Source organism: Boleophthalmus pectinirostris, unplaced genomic scaffold (assembly GCF_026225935.1).
Source record: "Boleophthalmus pectinirostris isolate CB_2022bp ecotype Guang Dong unplaced genomic scaffold, ASM2622593v1 HiC_scaffold_22, whole genome shotgun sequence".
Lineage (NCBI taxonomy): Eukaryota > Metazoa > Chordata > Actinopteri > Gobiiformes > Gobiidae > Boleophthalmus > Boleophthalmus pectinirostris.
In genome coordinates, this window is record NW_026571190.1 from 28,265,164 (window position 1) to 28,280,355 (window position 15,192).

General features: G+C 40.7%; 1 protein-coding gene across 2 annotated transcripts; it reads left to right on the plus strand.

Moving 5' to 3' along the window:
• Positions 1 to 2,300: 2,300 nt before the first annotated feature.
• Positions 2,301 to 14,711, plus strand: lcorl (ligand dependent nuclear receptor corepressor-like). Of its 2 annotated transcripts, none has more exons than XM_055158198.1 (7): positions 2,301 to 2,459; positions 3,035 to 3,100; positions 3,226 to 3,314; positions 3,395 to 3,515; positions 4,756 to 4,974; positions 5,058 to 5,145; positions 5,791 to 8,824. In XM_055158198.1, the coding sequence occupies exons 1-7, from the start codon at positions 2,366 to 2,368 to the stop codon at positions 6,818 to 6,820; spliced, it is 1,707 nt and encodes a 568-aa protein (XP_055014173.1). In that variant the 5' UTR covers positions 2,301 to 2,365; the 3' UTR covers positions 6,821 to 8,824. The 2 variants fall into 2 exon arrangements, with proteins under 2 accessions (XP_055014173.1, XP_055014172.1); XM_055158197.1 differs by lacking the exon at positions 5,791 to 8,824 and adding an exon at positions 8,956 to 14,711 and having other exon boundaries at positions 2,302 to 2,459.
• Positions 14,712 to 15,192: the final 481 nt, after the last annotated feature.

Genomic DNA, 15,192 nt, shown 5'->3' on the forward strand with positions numbered 1-15,192 from the left:
TTAGTATTGAACTATAACATATGTATTTCATTATTTTAAATTTGTTAATTTTAAACTATAATGATGATGTAAAATGGCTGAAATATGGAAACAGGTTCAGTGACTTGCTGTTCAAAACTACAGAACTGAACAGGTCGCACCTCTTCATAGTGGAATTTCACCGTACCAAGTAGCAGAATGAGATTTATGTGTTTTTATTATTGAAAAATGTCTCATTTTAACCCTACATGACACAGAGGCTATATAATTTTTTAACAACTGTAAATAAGTTCAGAGCTGTAGGTGTAGTTAGGAGCAATGCAGGATTACTCAAGTAAGTATGAATCAATCGGAATATAACTGAGTAATGACAATGGAACAGTTATATCATGACTAAAATACATATAAAATACATAATAAGTCCCCTTTAAAGATGCATTGTGTAACTTTTCTGGTGGAGGGTCCATCAGATGCTTTGCTCTGCAGAGATGTAATTGATTTGTCTGGTATGTTTCACAGTATAGTAATAAAACTTTCTATCTTCACGTATAGTGTGGGACATTTCAGGCAGATCAATTTTTCTAGCGGCGGCCCTCTACTAGAAAAGTTACATAGTGCACCTTTAGTGTATGTGTTGCACGTGCTTTTATGTTTTATTTTTTCCCTCCTTTTCTACACTCAATCATGAGGACAGCAGGTCTGCACCCATGGCCCACTACTCCATCATCAAACACAATCCAGCTCATGTGCTCAAAACCCTCTTACTCAGAACCCTGCAGAAAAGTGGCTCCATTACTTAAACACCTGCCCTAACGCACAGAGACGGACAGCTCTGACAGTGCCTTTGAGACAAAAAGGCAGTTGAAAGCAGCTGGACGTGGGTAACTTATGAAAGACTTGTTCAGACGGGAAACAGCGTGGGGTCCCAGCACAGCGGTCTGCCTCCTCCTGTCTCTGAATGCATGTCCACACACACTTCAACCTCAATTAAGCCTGCTTCTCTCACCTACTGCCCCTACTTCCTCTCTCCTATTTACCTTTCCCATATTCCTGCCATGTTACACACTGACACTTCAAACCATGTTTTATTCATCAAACTCTAGTTTAGATTTAAGCTGGTAAAAGCCCAAAGTGAAGCATTAAACATTATAAAAACATTATAATAGACCACAAACAACAGACATTCACAACACTACCACGATACAATGACACTGTGAAAAAAACAAGTTGCTAAAAATATTAAGGGCACTACATCAAAGTTTAGAATGCTTTGTTCAAGGTGATCAATTACTGGGAAGAGACTTTTAACAAAGCCTACCTCTACCTTACCTTCAGAGGAAACACTGGGGAACAGGCAAATAACACAATAACACACAAACATGGCAAACCCGAACCTGCGACCTGAGGCTGTGCAAGTGTTTTACTCTCAGCTACATGGGTTTGTGTTAGGTTACTCCTGAAAAAGTCATAGACTACTTGAAAATGTGAACACATCCCATTCGCACAACAGAAATAGAACAAAAAATTGGTCTGTGTTAATACGATATCATTTTATGCCTAAACGAAGGACATTAAACATGGCTTGGCTTCAAGTATTGACACTGAAGTGCAATGCTGCCCTCATGTGGACAATAGGAAAGTCTGTTAACTTAGAGTAGGCTACTTACTTTTCAGCAGGGTAGGCCTATATCCTATATGAATCTATCTTCAGTCCAACCTGACATTTTTCTATTTCCGTCAAAAAAAACAACAAAAAAAAAAAAAAAAAAAACAAAAAAAAAAAAAAAAAAAAAAATCCTCATTAGTTTAAGATACAAACTAACCTAAACCTATAGGCTGGTTTATAGGTCAGGTACCCTGAAACTCAAATAAAAATGATTATAGTCTAGAAGTCCTAATCTCAAGGTGTCAGAATAATGGGAAACAAAAACATGTGCATGATATCGTGACCAGGACTACAATAACATGGAGTTCTGGGTCACCTGAAATGGAAAGTTACTGGGGGAAAATGACTAAGCTACAATGGAAAAATAAAATCACAACAAATACCCGTGGACCATGATAATATTTGGCCTAGTAGAATACTGTTTTCTTTTAGCCTTATATTAAAGCTTCAACATGAAGACTATTTCTTCTAATGGAGGGTCCGCCACCTTCTTGTTTTTATGCAGATCTTCATGGACACAGATGACAGCAACAGCAAACTTATTTTATAATATTTGATAATAACATACTCAGGCCCACCTTAAAAATGACACAGATTACGTTGTGAACAATAGGGCTGGTGTGGCGCCCCCCAACGGACAGAGAGGGTGGTTGGGTTGAGCTTCGGTGACGGCGGATCAGAACCAGAGGCAGAGGGAGCGAGAGGGGGGAAGGACGCAGAATGGCGACCGTGCATTGCTCCAAGTGCACGGCCGAGAGGAAAGGATTCAGACGGGAACTGGATTCGTGGCGGCACAAATTAATACACTGCATTGGTATGTTTTATGCATTTTAATTATTCAGTGGGCTTTGAAAATGAGCGCACACACTCACCTGCTAAAGGGCTAGCTAAAAGTAGATGCTAGCATAGCCTGTGCGGTAGATAACCCGCTTCAATGGTAATAACACTGGCCTAATGTCTACCAGCTGGCAGCGGCTAGCATTTCGGGAATTGGCTCGCTGTCTTTGTCCCTCTGCCTGGTATGCTAGCCACTAACTACCTGTCCAAACAATAGCACTAGTGTTAGTAACAGTGTCACACAACGAAAACCATGTATTATTAACCCTGAGTTACTTTGAATCCACGACGAAGCGGTTTGTTACAATTACTGCAACCCCGGTACGTGAGCTTTGTGTTTATGAAAATATACGATGCGTCCGCAAAGCTAATGTCACGCTAACGCCAGGCTTTATGGAGGTGAAGGAGAAGGTGCGGCGGTTCTTCTTTCTCTGTTAAGTACATTTAGTGCATTGGCAGGTTTAGACAGTGAACAAAAAAGCCTCTGCATGGTTATAACTATGCAAATGACCCTGTATGTCACTGACAACAGAACTTGTGTCTATTTTGCAGGGTTTGAAAGCATTCTTGAGGGCATCTATGGACCATTACTGCTCAGAGATCTCAGTTTATTTGATGGTGGGTAGTGTGTAAAACCTCACATGACTTTAAGCCTAGTTCCACCATTTTGTTATGTTCAACAGTTGCCGTATTGTATATACATAAGCAGACTATCTCATACATATTTTGGCACCTTTTTTTAGACTATGAACCAGAAGAAGTTCTTGACTGGTCCCCTGAAGAAAACGGTTCCCACTGTTCATTCTGCAATCTTCCCCTAGAGAAACTCAATGTAAGGCATAATATAGTTTGATATGCTGCTTTATCAAGAACTAATTACTGCTAGACATAACTCAAAATGTTTCTTTTTAGGATCATGTGTTGTCATCCATGTCTCCCCTCTCGTCCCCATCTGACTACTCTCCACGCCCTGCTCTGTCCGAGAGCAGCCAATCAGCTCACAGGTTCCTACAGGCTGTGTTTAACAAGAAAGGTAATCCTTGGTACAACACAATACTGATGGCATACTTCTGGAGTAAATGGAAATGTGAACTTGAATATTTGAAGATGCTCAGTCCTCCAAATCAGCATAAAAATAAACCTTTGCCAGAGACAGCTGTGGTGAACAGAAGAACAGATCTTTAAATTGAAACATAACTTTGCATGTTTGTATAGGAAGGTTATGTAGATGCAAAGAAAGCAGTAAAAGTAACATAACCCAGGAGCTTGTGTTACAGGTAGTTTCAGTTTCTGGTGCCAAGATTCCTTGTCTCTTGACGCACAATTGCAGTACTAACTGTAGTAATACTGCCTGTCATGATAATTATCAATTATTAATTATTAATAATTATTATTATCGAGTTATTCTTCAATACATGCGTAGGTGAAACAATGATTTTTGGGGTCAATACTTATTGTGGGTACTTTTTCTTTGAACTAGTGGGAAACCTTTTGTGATTTTTATTTTTTTTTTAACAGATTTTTTTGAAGATTTGAACTGTAGCGGGTTAAATAAATCACTTCTATGACTCATTGTAGAGACAAACTAATGGGTAAATGTATCATTCTGCAATGTAGTTATTAGGGCTGGGTATCATTAAGAAGTTGCCAATACGATATGTGCTATGATACGATACATATCTCGGTACAGTGCACTTTTGATTCAATACAATATATTTCAAATCGATTCGATACAAAATAAAGGCTAAATCATGTCTGTGATACTAAAAGTCTTTGTTAAATCACTTCTTGTGCAAAGTGAGTATGAAACAGACCATTTTAATAATCAAAACAGTGAAAATGTCAAATGTGTTGCATAAACGAGGTTCCTTCCTCCAAACACGCAACAAAACTGTAGCACTGTATCAAAATAATTTAGTAAAATATACTAAAAAATACTCTTGGCGATATATAGATATAGCAGTACTCGATATCGACACTGTATTATTACATTAAACGATATGATATACCAATATTTCGATATTTTTGCACACCTTTAGTATGTATTGCCATTAGTGTTTTTAAATTTTATTACACATTTATAACAGTTTTTATTTGTTAAATTTGTTATCATGACAGGCTGAATTACATGTCATGTTTTTCTTACTGCTATAAATAGTGTCAGTGAATGTAATCCACATAAACTTGAGTGTAATCCTTTGTATCTTTAAAGTTTTTGACATATAGGTTTTTTGCATTGATTGATTGATTTTTGTATTGTATGTCTCAATTAGATGTGCCTCTTGACTGTGACCCAAACATCCCCCTAATTGCCCAGGAGCTTATGAAAAAGATGATTCGTCAGTTTGCCATGGAGTATGCCTCCAAGTGCCTGCTCCACACCACCACAAATGGTGTTCAGACAAAAACCACTTCACCTCAGTCAGAAACAGCAGATGCTCCCCTTGACCTTACAGTGAGCCGTGCCCAGGAAGAAAAGGAGCTACAACCAGGTATTTAAAACTGTACATTTACATTAAAATGCATTTGTGCACCATCAGCTCAAACCAGTTTTAATCTGTGATTCCTGTAACAGATGGCGTGCTTGACCTCTCCAACAGAAAGTCTGCCAGTTTACCAACATCAAAACCTTCTGTCTCCACCATTAATCACAAAGGCTCAGGGTAAGTCTTAAACCTCACTGTTGACTGTCGACACAGTAGAGCATTTATTGTGAGTTAATTTAAATCTTAAAATGTAAATCAAAGCAGTAGTTTTCAAGAAGTGCTGTTTTCATATCACAATGTAATGTATAGTTGTTTTTTTTTTCAAAATGTATTTTGTCATTTTGGGGTTGACTCTTTTATGTCTTGAGCGGTAACGTCACAAAAATGGCATTGTATCACCATTTACCACCAGCTCAGGAGTGAGGAGACCTGCAATATGCAGCAGTACAACAGTTTACCTGATTTTCTACTAATCCACTTCAAATTTTGTTATTTCAACCTTCAAACATGTCGACACTCGCTGAAGGATATCACAAAACTACTGCGAACTACTTATGTGCAAATGCTGCAGTAGCTCCAGCCATTCACAGACTGTCCCACCTGGACGTGAAGAGGCTTTCCTCAAAAACATGTGTGCATGAGACATGCAGCAGTGTGAGGGCCTACCACAGAGTCAAACACGACACATAAGAGCCGCAGTGATGTTACCAACACAAGGAATAAAGGAGTGGACCCCTCGCCCTGCAACCCCTTCCTCATGCCTAAATCAATCCCCTCCATCACTTCCATCCTGACCCTGATGTTTGGTCCTCCCATCCCTAGGAGGCAGCAAAGGCAGAAGGAGTACATTGAGAGGAGCCTGGAGCTGTCTGAAGGTTTGCTGTCCAAGGCCCTTAAGGACATTCGCTCAGGGAGGCTTCAGGAGCAGCGGGCTGCACTGCTGTATGGGATACCTCTTCAAGTCCTAAAGGAAGGCCAGGAGAGCTGGTCTGAAGAAGGGCTGCTGCAGCATCTGTCACCAGGAAACCGAGATGTGAGAGAAGAAGTGTCATCCTACTGTGTGATGTCATCCATGCTGGGCGGCGAGGCCCGGCTAGTGTTGCAGAAGGTGGCAGCGTGGGCGGAGCGGGCAGAGATCGGAGGAGCAGCAGAGGATCATGGGGACTTGAGTTTTCCTTCATCCTCTCTGACTTTTTTCCAGCCAAACAAAACGACGCACCAGGCCTTTCCCCAGCTCAGGGATGCGCTGCAGCCTCCAGCCAGCCCCACCCCTAGCCTCGAGCCCCCCACTCCACTGCGCATTCCTCAGGTCCGCTCTTTGTCTGATCAGAGCAGGGCACTCCCTGCTGAAAATGGTGGTGCAGCTGAAAGCTTTCACCTTCGTACCTCATCATTAGAGGGCACTACCAGTGTGTTGTCCTCTACAGCAAGACCTCTCTTCAAACTTAGGCCTTCAGTCTTGGCACACAGCTCCAACCTATCACCTCATTGTCTGGGGGCACGAGCCTCTTCAGTGGATGATACGGAGGACGGAGCAGATCGCCGTGACAAAGACAAGCAACCCAGGAAGAAGCGTGGAAGATATCGCCAATATGACCACGAGCTGATGGAGGAAGCAATCACCATGGTGATGGCAGGTCGCATGAGTGTGTCTAAGGCCCAGGGCGTCTATGGTGTGCCACACAGCACACTGGAATACAAAGTTAAAGAGCGTACTGGCACACTGAAAAACCCACCCAAGAAAAAATCTGCCATCCCCTGCCCCTCCAGTACCAACGGCTCCAGGCCAGGTTCTACCTGTTCAGCTAACTCAGGGATACTCACCTTAGCTGCACCAACAAACAGGTTTTAAACTAGAGTGCTACAGAACGTCTCTACTAAATCTCCTCTACACTTGAACCTCTCTCCTCTTTCAAGATAAACATTTTTGGAGACATTTACCACAAAACATGCCTTTACAGAATATACTAATATTAATATTCAGGTCTTTTAACGGTTTGTCTGTAATGATAGTCACACAATATGGTTTGTGTTTCAACACTGTTGACATGAAGTGCAGCTTCACAGACAATGTAACATAATGTTATTGTAGGTCATGTTTAGGTGAGTGAAACACAAACACTGTGTCGCTGTCATCATTCTAGATAGATTATCAGGTTATTCAGGTTTGATTCACTTCTTAAAACTCCACATTGTTGGGAGTGTTTGATTGTCATTAACTATTCTCTGGGTATTTCACTTATCCTCAAGTGACTTAGAGCCATTAAAACAGATTTTAAAGACATTACTATTGCTAGATACTGACCCCTCTGCAAACCGTGATTGTACAATGTATCGCGCATTGGGCATCATCATTAAAATCTAATGTTCTAATAGAAGAGAATATCTTGTTAAAGCCATTTCTGTACTAATTTTCTCTTTTGTGCAAGATAAATTTTGAGTGTCAATGGAATGCAAACCATGGCATGTTTTCCTTATGTGCACTGATGAGCTTGGGATGTGTATGTATTTGTGTAGTGTTATTTTATGACTGATCACAGATGTACTAATTCTGCTACTGTAGCTGTATTACTGCAAACCTCATACATGACTGCTGCTTTAAACCTTACTTTTTGGGACCATATCCCAGGCACAAAGATGTATAGCAAAAACAAAGATGCTTATTTCATTAAATTCAGTGAAAGGTGTAGTTCTAGTTTAGTTAATGATAGGGCGGTTATAGATGAAGAATTAGACACATTATAGTTGGCAGAATCACAAAGATTGACAGGTGCCAGGTGTTTATGTTGCATCTATTAAGATGGGCTAAGCTAAAGTGCTAGTACCAAAGCAGTAGTCCATGGGTACTTACCAAAAGCTGCTTCAGTTGTTTGCTGTGATGTAGGCATAGACTGTAGTCTATGGATGTAGGCCTGTCTGTCTCTCTCTCTCTCTCTCTAACCTCATTGCCACATATACCTCTGAACTCTGCCTGTTGCCCAGCTTCAGGTTTCAACTTCTGTGACACTTAGTGCTGGGCTATTATTCAGCTTGGAAACACAGGCTCTCTCAAGGAACAACACCTAAGTGTAAATGTAATGCCATCTAAATATCAAGTGAATTTATTGTGTTTTTGTGTTTGGGTAATTTTAGGATAATTGTATAAGTATTTTGCTAGCATTTTCTTTCTTACTCTATTCACTGAATGTCACAATAGTACACAATGCTTGAATTTGAAATGACAAGGCAGCATGATGCCGATACTCTGGGAACAACTTATTTAAGATAAAAATCATTGCTGTAAAGCGTATGTCATTTAAACTAAATGTTGAGGCTCGGTAAAAAAAAAAAAATCCATACAGATTGTTCTATCAGGAAAATTTAAACATTAACAAATGTTTATGCATTAATCTGTAATTGCACTATGATTTTTATTGTTCAACCTTTTTGTGGTGTTAATGCCTATTGATTGATATTTATTTATATCAATGTAGATGTTATTATTTGTAATGAGGCACTTTGATGCAATGTGAAATGTGTATTGCTACTGCATGAAGGCTTATAAATGTTGTGATTTATTTATTTCTAAAAAGAACCCCTTTGATATTGTGATTTGTGTTTTAACTTTTGACATTTTAACAACAAACGCACTACAGAATGTTTTTCATAACAGCCCTTAGCTCTTCTGACTGTGTACAAGGTCATTAAACCTTCTAAAACTTCTAAGTTGTTATAACTTGTGCATAAAAGTCTAATTACTGTAAACATCAGGAGTGTTTTTGGACTTTTACCTACGATGAGCGTTTCTACAATCGTTCTTTCTGCTCCGAGCAGATTTTTGTCATTGCCTTCAACTCCTCAATAAACAGGACTCTAATATGAACTTTGTGATCTAGTGATTTTGTCCCTAACTTAACTTTTGTATTTGCATCTGGTTGAAGATATTTTTGCATGTGACACAATGTGGTGCATGTAACTGTGTTGTAACTCCCATCTTTGTATTTTCAGCTGCTGCCTGTCAACCACTGTAAAAGAAACGGGAGAGCTTCAAGGGACCAAGACCTCTACTTTAGGTGCTGTTTTGAGCTCGTTGTGTCCAGCTCATCAGTTGTTGCTATGCCAAATCCTAAAGCTAGCACATCAACACAAACTGCTTTTTAAAACTGTTAAAGTCCAGTCGGATTGCTGCTGCTGTCATTGTGGCAAATATTTTGAAGATGATATGAGTCATTGTCACGGCACAAAGAGTAACTGCACCCAGGACAGTTGCTGTCAGCACTGGCTAATGGATCACTGCAGCACAAGGTGCCATCCTGTAGAGTCCAAGTCCAACTGCAGCACCAATCACTGTGCTTTGAAAGAGTGTGGACATGAAAATGACTCCAGCAGCTGCTCTACAAAGCTTAGCAAAAGTGAGACTTGCACAATTATCCGCCCCAAGAGGGCGCACTGTCATTCCTGCCAAAGCCTCTCTTCTACAAACAATTCAGTGTGCTCATTGTCCCCTACTGCCCCATCCCCATCAGTCTTAAGTGTATGTTCATTATCAATCTGCTGTAACCAACCCAACACTCTACCATGCTCATGTCTTTTAACGCGCTCCTCTTTGACTGACGACAAGAGCACAAACACCACAGAGAATGAAGGTGACATTACTGCACTAAAAAGGGAGCAGAGCCCCTCTCCTCCTCCTCTGTCCCCTATCCCAGACCCTAACAAGCAAAGTGATGACAGACCACCAGCCCGTCTTGACCAAATTCAAGATGAGGAAACTGAGCCTGTAGGGAAAATACGTAGTAATGCAAACCTTAAAAAATACTCGGTTAAAAAACCAAAGTGTAGATCAACACAAAGTAGCCGAACTCTGAGAACTAATGGGACTCTCCTGCCGGATGTAGTCAGTCGGCTTAGTGAGAAACTTGAAACCCTCAAGCCTTCAGAGAAGGATGCCTCACTTATCACTGCACCAGAGGCAGAAACACAGCAATTACATTGCACTTCTAAATGTGTACAATTAAATCCAGATTCTCATTTGACTGAAATAATCACTACAGTCCTTCACACAGGCAAAGCCAGTGAATACAACCTTGGTAAGCTCATTAACCATCGTAATAACAAGGAGGTTCAGTCCCCAAACACACGTTCCAGGCGCCGGCAGGAGATGCTCGCTGCTATGGCGACGCCCACTGATAATGGTACAACCCGAAGGCAAACTAAACAAACAAAACAAATTAGACGTGAACTAGCAATGCTGGACCAGTATCACGATAAACAAAAACGGGCCTCATTAGAAAATGGAGAAAGCATTTTGAATCATGTAAATGAGGAATTTGAGCGAGAGGTCAAAACTGTGAAACTCAATTCAGACACTCCAAAAAAAAACAAAACGGAGACTGTGGTGAGACAAGAAGAAAATGAGATATGGGAGGAATATATGGCAGCTTCTATTAAAGAAGAGGCTGATGTGGCATTGGTGACAAACTGTAAAACAGATAGGAATCTGGATAAAAAGTATGTGACTTCAAATTGTGCTAAAAATGTACAAAGTCTATTAGACCAGTCAAATAATTCAAGAAAGGCCAGAAAATCTAAGAGAACCATTGTTCCCCCTCCGCGCTTTTCCTCTTATGTCACAGAGCCCCGCAAAATGTACTTTGTTGCATGTTTTTCAGACACCATCTTTAACCAGAGAAATCGAGCTGATGAAGTTATCACTCCCCCACAAAACCCTGACCACAAGACCCATTATGAAAATGATGCTTCTGAAAATACAAATGAATATTCTGTGAAAGGTGACAGTGAAAACCTGGCCATTCCACCTACCAAAGAGAGTCCCACAAAAAACAACTCTAACACGCTGAAAGATGATAACCGGCGAACTACCAAACGCCGCAGAAAGCTACAGCTGGAAGACTTGTCCTCTGATGCTAAAACCAGGCCTTCAGCATGTACTGACATTTGTCTTGAGTACACGAGTCCAATAAAGCTAATGTTTGTTTCTCCGGTGAAAGATGAGGAGGGGATGAGGTACAGTTTAAAGTCAGCAGCTGCTGTAAATGGATCACGAGCAGATGAATGTTTTGACCCCTGTGAAGAATCATCTTGGTCAGGGACTCCAGAGAAAATCACAAGGCAAAATACACACCTTAACACACAGACTGCATCACCTCTAAAATCCTCAACCTCCCCCAAACCAGCATCTGGGTCACCAAGGTCCTCACCCAACAAAACTTCCCCCAAAACGCCTCCACTTGCTAAATCTGCCTCACCCAAGTCAACTACTTCACCAAAAGCAGGCTCAAGAAGATCAGGTGAAAGCACTCCAACCAAGTGGGTGGATGACCCTCATGATGGTTCAGGGTTGCATGAAACCACTCCACCAAAAAGACGTCGAGGCCGGCCGAAAAAGCTGGGACCGCAGCTGGAGAAAAAAGTCAAGAGGCCTATTGGCCGTCCACGCAAAGAGAAGGTTATGGAATCCACAGTCAATGAAAAGGTAAAAGGAAATACTGAAGCATCAGACACAGAGAAAAATGTCAACAAAAATCTAAAAATTACTGTTCTATATGGTCGTTCCCGGAGAAATAAAAGGATGGTGTCTGAGGGCTTTGATCAACTTCAAACTGAATTTCGTGATGCATGCCAGGCAGTGGGCCTAAATAACAACTGGAGTATGTTAATGAACACTACAAAAGTTAATTCAACAGATCTAAAAACAGCCTCAGTTGAACTGTCCCATAAGATTCCCACAATAGGACCTGCTAAAGATGGTGCTCCCCACTCAAGTAACATCAAACGTCCATCAGTGGATGAAGCTGCACCTTCTCGAAAACCAGGGAGACCCGCTAAAGTTAAAATCTCTGGAATTTCTGTTACAGTAACCACAGTATCACCCCGACAACGCAAGATTCAGATAAACAAAGATAAAGCCTCTCCAGTAAAGCAGAACCATAAGCGAGCACTTTTCCAAAAGACTGTGTCTGCCAAAGAGCCCAAGACAATCACTTGTCAGTCAGTGAGCAAAAGCAGTGATGAGGAGCAGCCTTCAGAAGAGCCTAAAGGAGAGAATGAAACTGAACCAAACCCACCGGTCTCAGTTCGCCATTCTGAGAGGGTCAGGAAGCCATCTATTCATTTTTTACATGCAGTTGCTACCTCCAGCTCATACAGCCGGAGCAGTGCTCTGGTGCGGCGATCTAAACAGCTCTTGTTGAATAAGACCAAAAAAGATGAATCGCAGAATATAGTGCAGCCAGTAGAAGAAAAACGACACATAAGAGGGGAAGGGAAAGGACAGGCCTGCTCCCTAGGATTACAACAAGTAGCAACTGTATCTGTCGACTCCATCTACCGTCCAAAAGAGGTGAAGTGGTGGTCAGCCTCAGTTCAGAAGAAGACCCTAAACCAGGAGCTTGCCAGACGAATCCGACTTATCTCTGACACCTGGGTTTCAGACACAGTGGGCAATGAAGCAGGATTTGGCTCCGATAAAAGTCCATCCAGTGGAAAACCCAAGTGCTCCTCTGTGGTGCGCTCATTGTTTGACTGCTCTCCCAATAAGCCCAGGTCCTGCAGCATGCAGCAGCTCTGCTCTTGGTTCATGCAGACCACTGAGACACAGTCACTCTCTATTGTCAAGAAGGCAAGCTCACGCAATCCTTATGAAGTCATGCATTTTCCACGAACTACATACAAAAAAACTACATACTACAGCCCTCAGGCAGAGCGACTTCGCAAGCATCTCAAGAAATTTGCAAGAAGTGTGCCAAAAACTCCAACTGATTATGCACAGGCTCAGAAAAAGATTCACAGGAGGAACACTGTATCAAAATCTAATTTCAACAATTTGTATTCAACCACCATTTCAGCTACAGACAGGCTTAATTACACCGCCAAGGGGAGGAGCAAATCATTCAGCAAATATAAGACCAGTCTTTATCGAGTAAAAAGAAGGTTCTTAACCAGAAAAGAGAGGAAGTCTTGGATGAACAGTAAAACATGGCATAGTTTGAAAAGACATGCCACTGTATCACGTTCAGAACTAAAATCACAGACAAAACATGTTTCTGTAAGTGGAAAATCACTGGCCCCTGTGCATGTGGCTGAAGATTATGTGAGTTCTGAACATTCGAGTCCAGAGAAAATGAGGGAATGTCGTGTGTTTCTGAAGAAAATCCATTCACCCAACAATGGGGCAAAGGAGGAAGAGAGGTCTCACTCTGTCACACTGGAAGAGGGGTCACCTTCAGCATTACTGTTAAGAAGTGAAAAAGGTGCAGGGGTTAACCAAGCTGTGAAAACTGAACATATAAGAAGCCCTAAAAGAGCTTGCTTTAGAGACTCTGAGAGTCACTCACCTGACTCAGTCCAGGGACAGCATGTGGAGCCAATGAGAGGCAGGGGCCACAGGGGTGAATCACCACAACAACCACCAGCAAAAAGGTTGAGACAATCACGAATGACGGGCCTATCTGGAGCTAGATGGCGTGACTTTGTGTTTGAAAACTGACTTTTTGGCAGAATACTATTGAGGCTAATTTAACAGAAAAAAAAAAGTTATCTTTCTACCTATTCAATTCTTAATTTAGAAAAGTAATCAAATACAAGAGGCCTCCATCGTGGAAAAGGGACTGTGGTTTCAATGGTGCCTTTAGACATTGAGCGGACCACAGACTGGCTGTTCACTAGAGTTCAGTCTAACACTCAGCAAATATGTAGCAGTTTAACTTAAAAGCTTGATGTTGCACTATTTCTCTTATGTTTGTATTTTTGTCACATCAGACTGTTTTTGTGTTTTTGTAAGTTCATATCATTTGGACTCAACAGTTATGCGCTTATATTTTGGTTTCTGAGGAAGAAATATTCCTCAGTCAGTTAAAAACATCCTTATATATATTTTATCTGAGCCCTTTATATTTATTTAGAACATTTTCTGCTTGATACATTTCATCACTTAGCGTTTTCACAGATTGCTATATTTATGGTGCCAAGTCCTGCCAAAACGATTTAAATGAAGGAGTGTTTTAATCATCATCCCTGTAGCAAGAGACCTTCGTGATTGTACCCTAAAGATAATATTGACAGTTGTAAATTTTAAAGTTGTAGTTTTCGTTTCTCTGTCTGACGCCACCTAGATCGATGCCTTTGTCACATTGCTTATTGCACTATTCCCTCTGAGATTATCACAGATTACGCATTTTCTTTTCCTATATTTTGCACACCCCATGTCCCCATTGCTAATCCCTATTGTACAACTGGTGCAATACTACCCCAGATAACTTTTAGCACGTAGTAATTATTTTATTGCTGACAGATATGGATGTACTATTAGCTATTACTGAAACCCGAGATTTAATGTGATTTTAAAATTTGCTTTGTTTGCCCCCAACACCAGATCCTTAATTAATAGGATAGCATTAAAGTGTTTGTGTCATAGCGTACTAGCATTAATATTTCAAATCTGTACTAAGGAAGAACCTACCTCTAATTGGGCTTGTCAATTGTGTTTAGAAAGCCACAGAGGTTCATAAAACACTTCCCACTTGGATGGCAGTTAGGTCCAAGATATCTGGTCATAGGTCAATGCTAATGAACTTGTGCGTGCCTGATTAGCCCTGTACATGTCGTTGAGGTTGAGGAACGCTAGTTAAGCTTTAGAGGACTAGCTCTCTGTCGGAGAACCTGGTGCTAAACGGTTGTGTATATTTTATCATGTGATTTTTATACTATCCTGTACAGATGCAAAGTTGTCCTCTGTTGGAACAATAAAGACTAAAATACAATTCAGTGTTTGTGTGGTATTCAGCGATGAAGATGCAGATTGATAATTGTGATTATTCAGATCACAATGCATTTGTTAGACCCAGAATATCATAGAACACAGTATTATATCTGAATGTTCAGGGTTTGTCTTTCAGAAACTGATTTGATGAAGTTATAGGCTTTTCTTTAACTTTCCACACCTGAAATATCTCTATTACATCTAATAATCCAAAACTAGAAAGGGCCCTGTACCAGTTGGTGATTTATTGCATTGTTTCCCAAACACTGGGTTGCGACCTTCAAGTGGGTCGCAAGAGATTTTTTTGGGGTCACCATCTGCATGTAGATTGAAATGTTAAGACATGTTTTGTATAATTTCACATTTTTTTGTAATTATTTTATTGACCATTTTGTTAAAATATTGCTGGTTCAACTGAATGTTGAAAAGAAAAAAAAAAAGGGCTACATTTAATGTCCAAATAG

What these genes read in the sequence shown, in the direction of transcription:
- lcorl (XM_055158197.1), top strand. Translation starts at nt 2,366, where the DNA reads ATGGCGACCGTGCATTGCTCCAAGTGCACGGCCGAGAGGAAAGGATTC. An exon ending in GGCTGTGTTTAACAAGAAAG is followed by an intron (nt 3,516 to 4,755) that starts GTAATCCTTGGT and finishes TGTCTCAATTAG; the next exon opens with ATGTGCCTCTTGACTGTGAC. An exon ending in AGAAAAGGAGCTACAACCAG is followed by an intron (nt 4,975 to 5,057) that starts GTATTTAAAACT and finishes TTCCTGTAACAG; the next exon opens with ATGGCGTGCTTGACCTCTCC.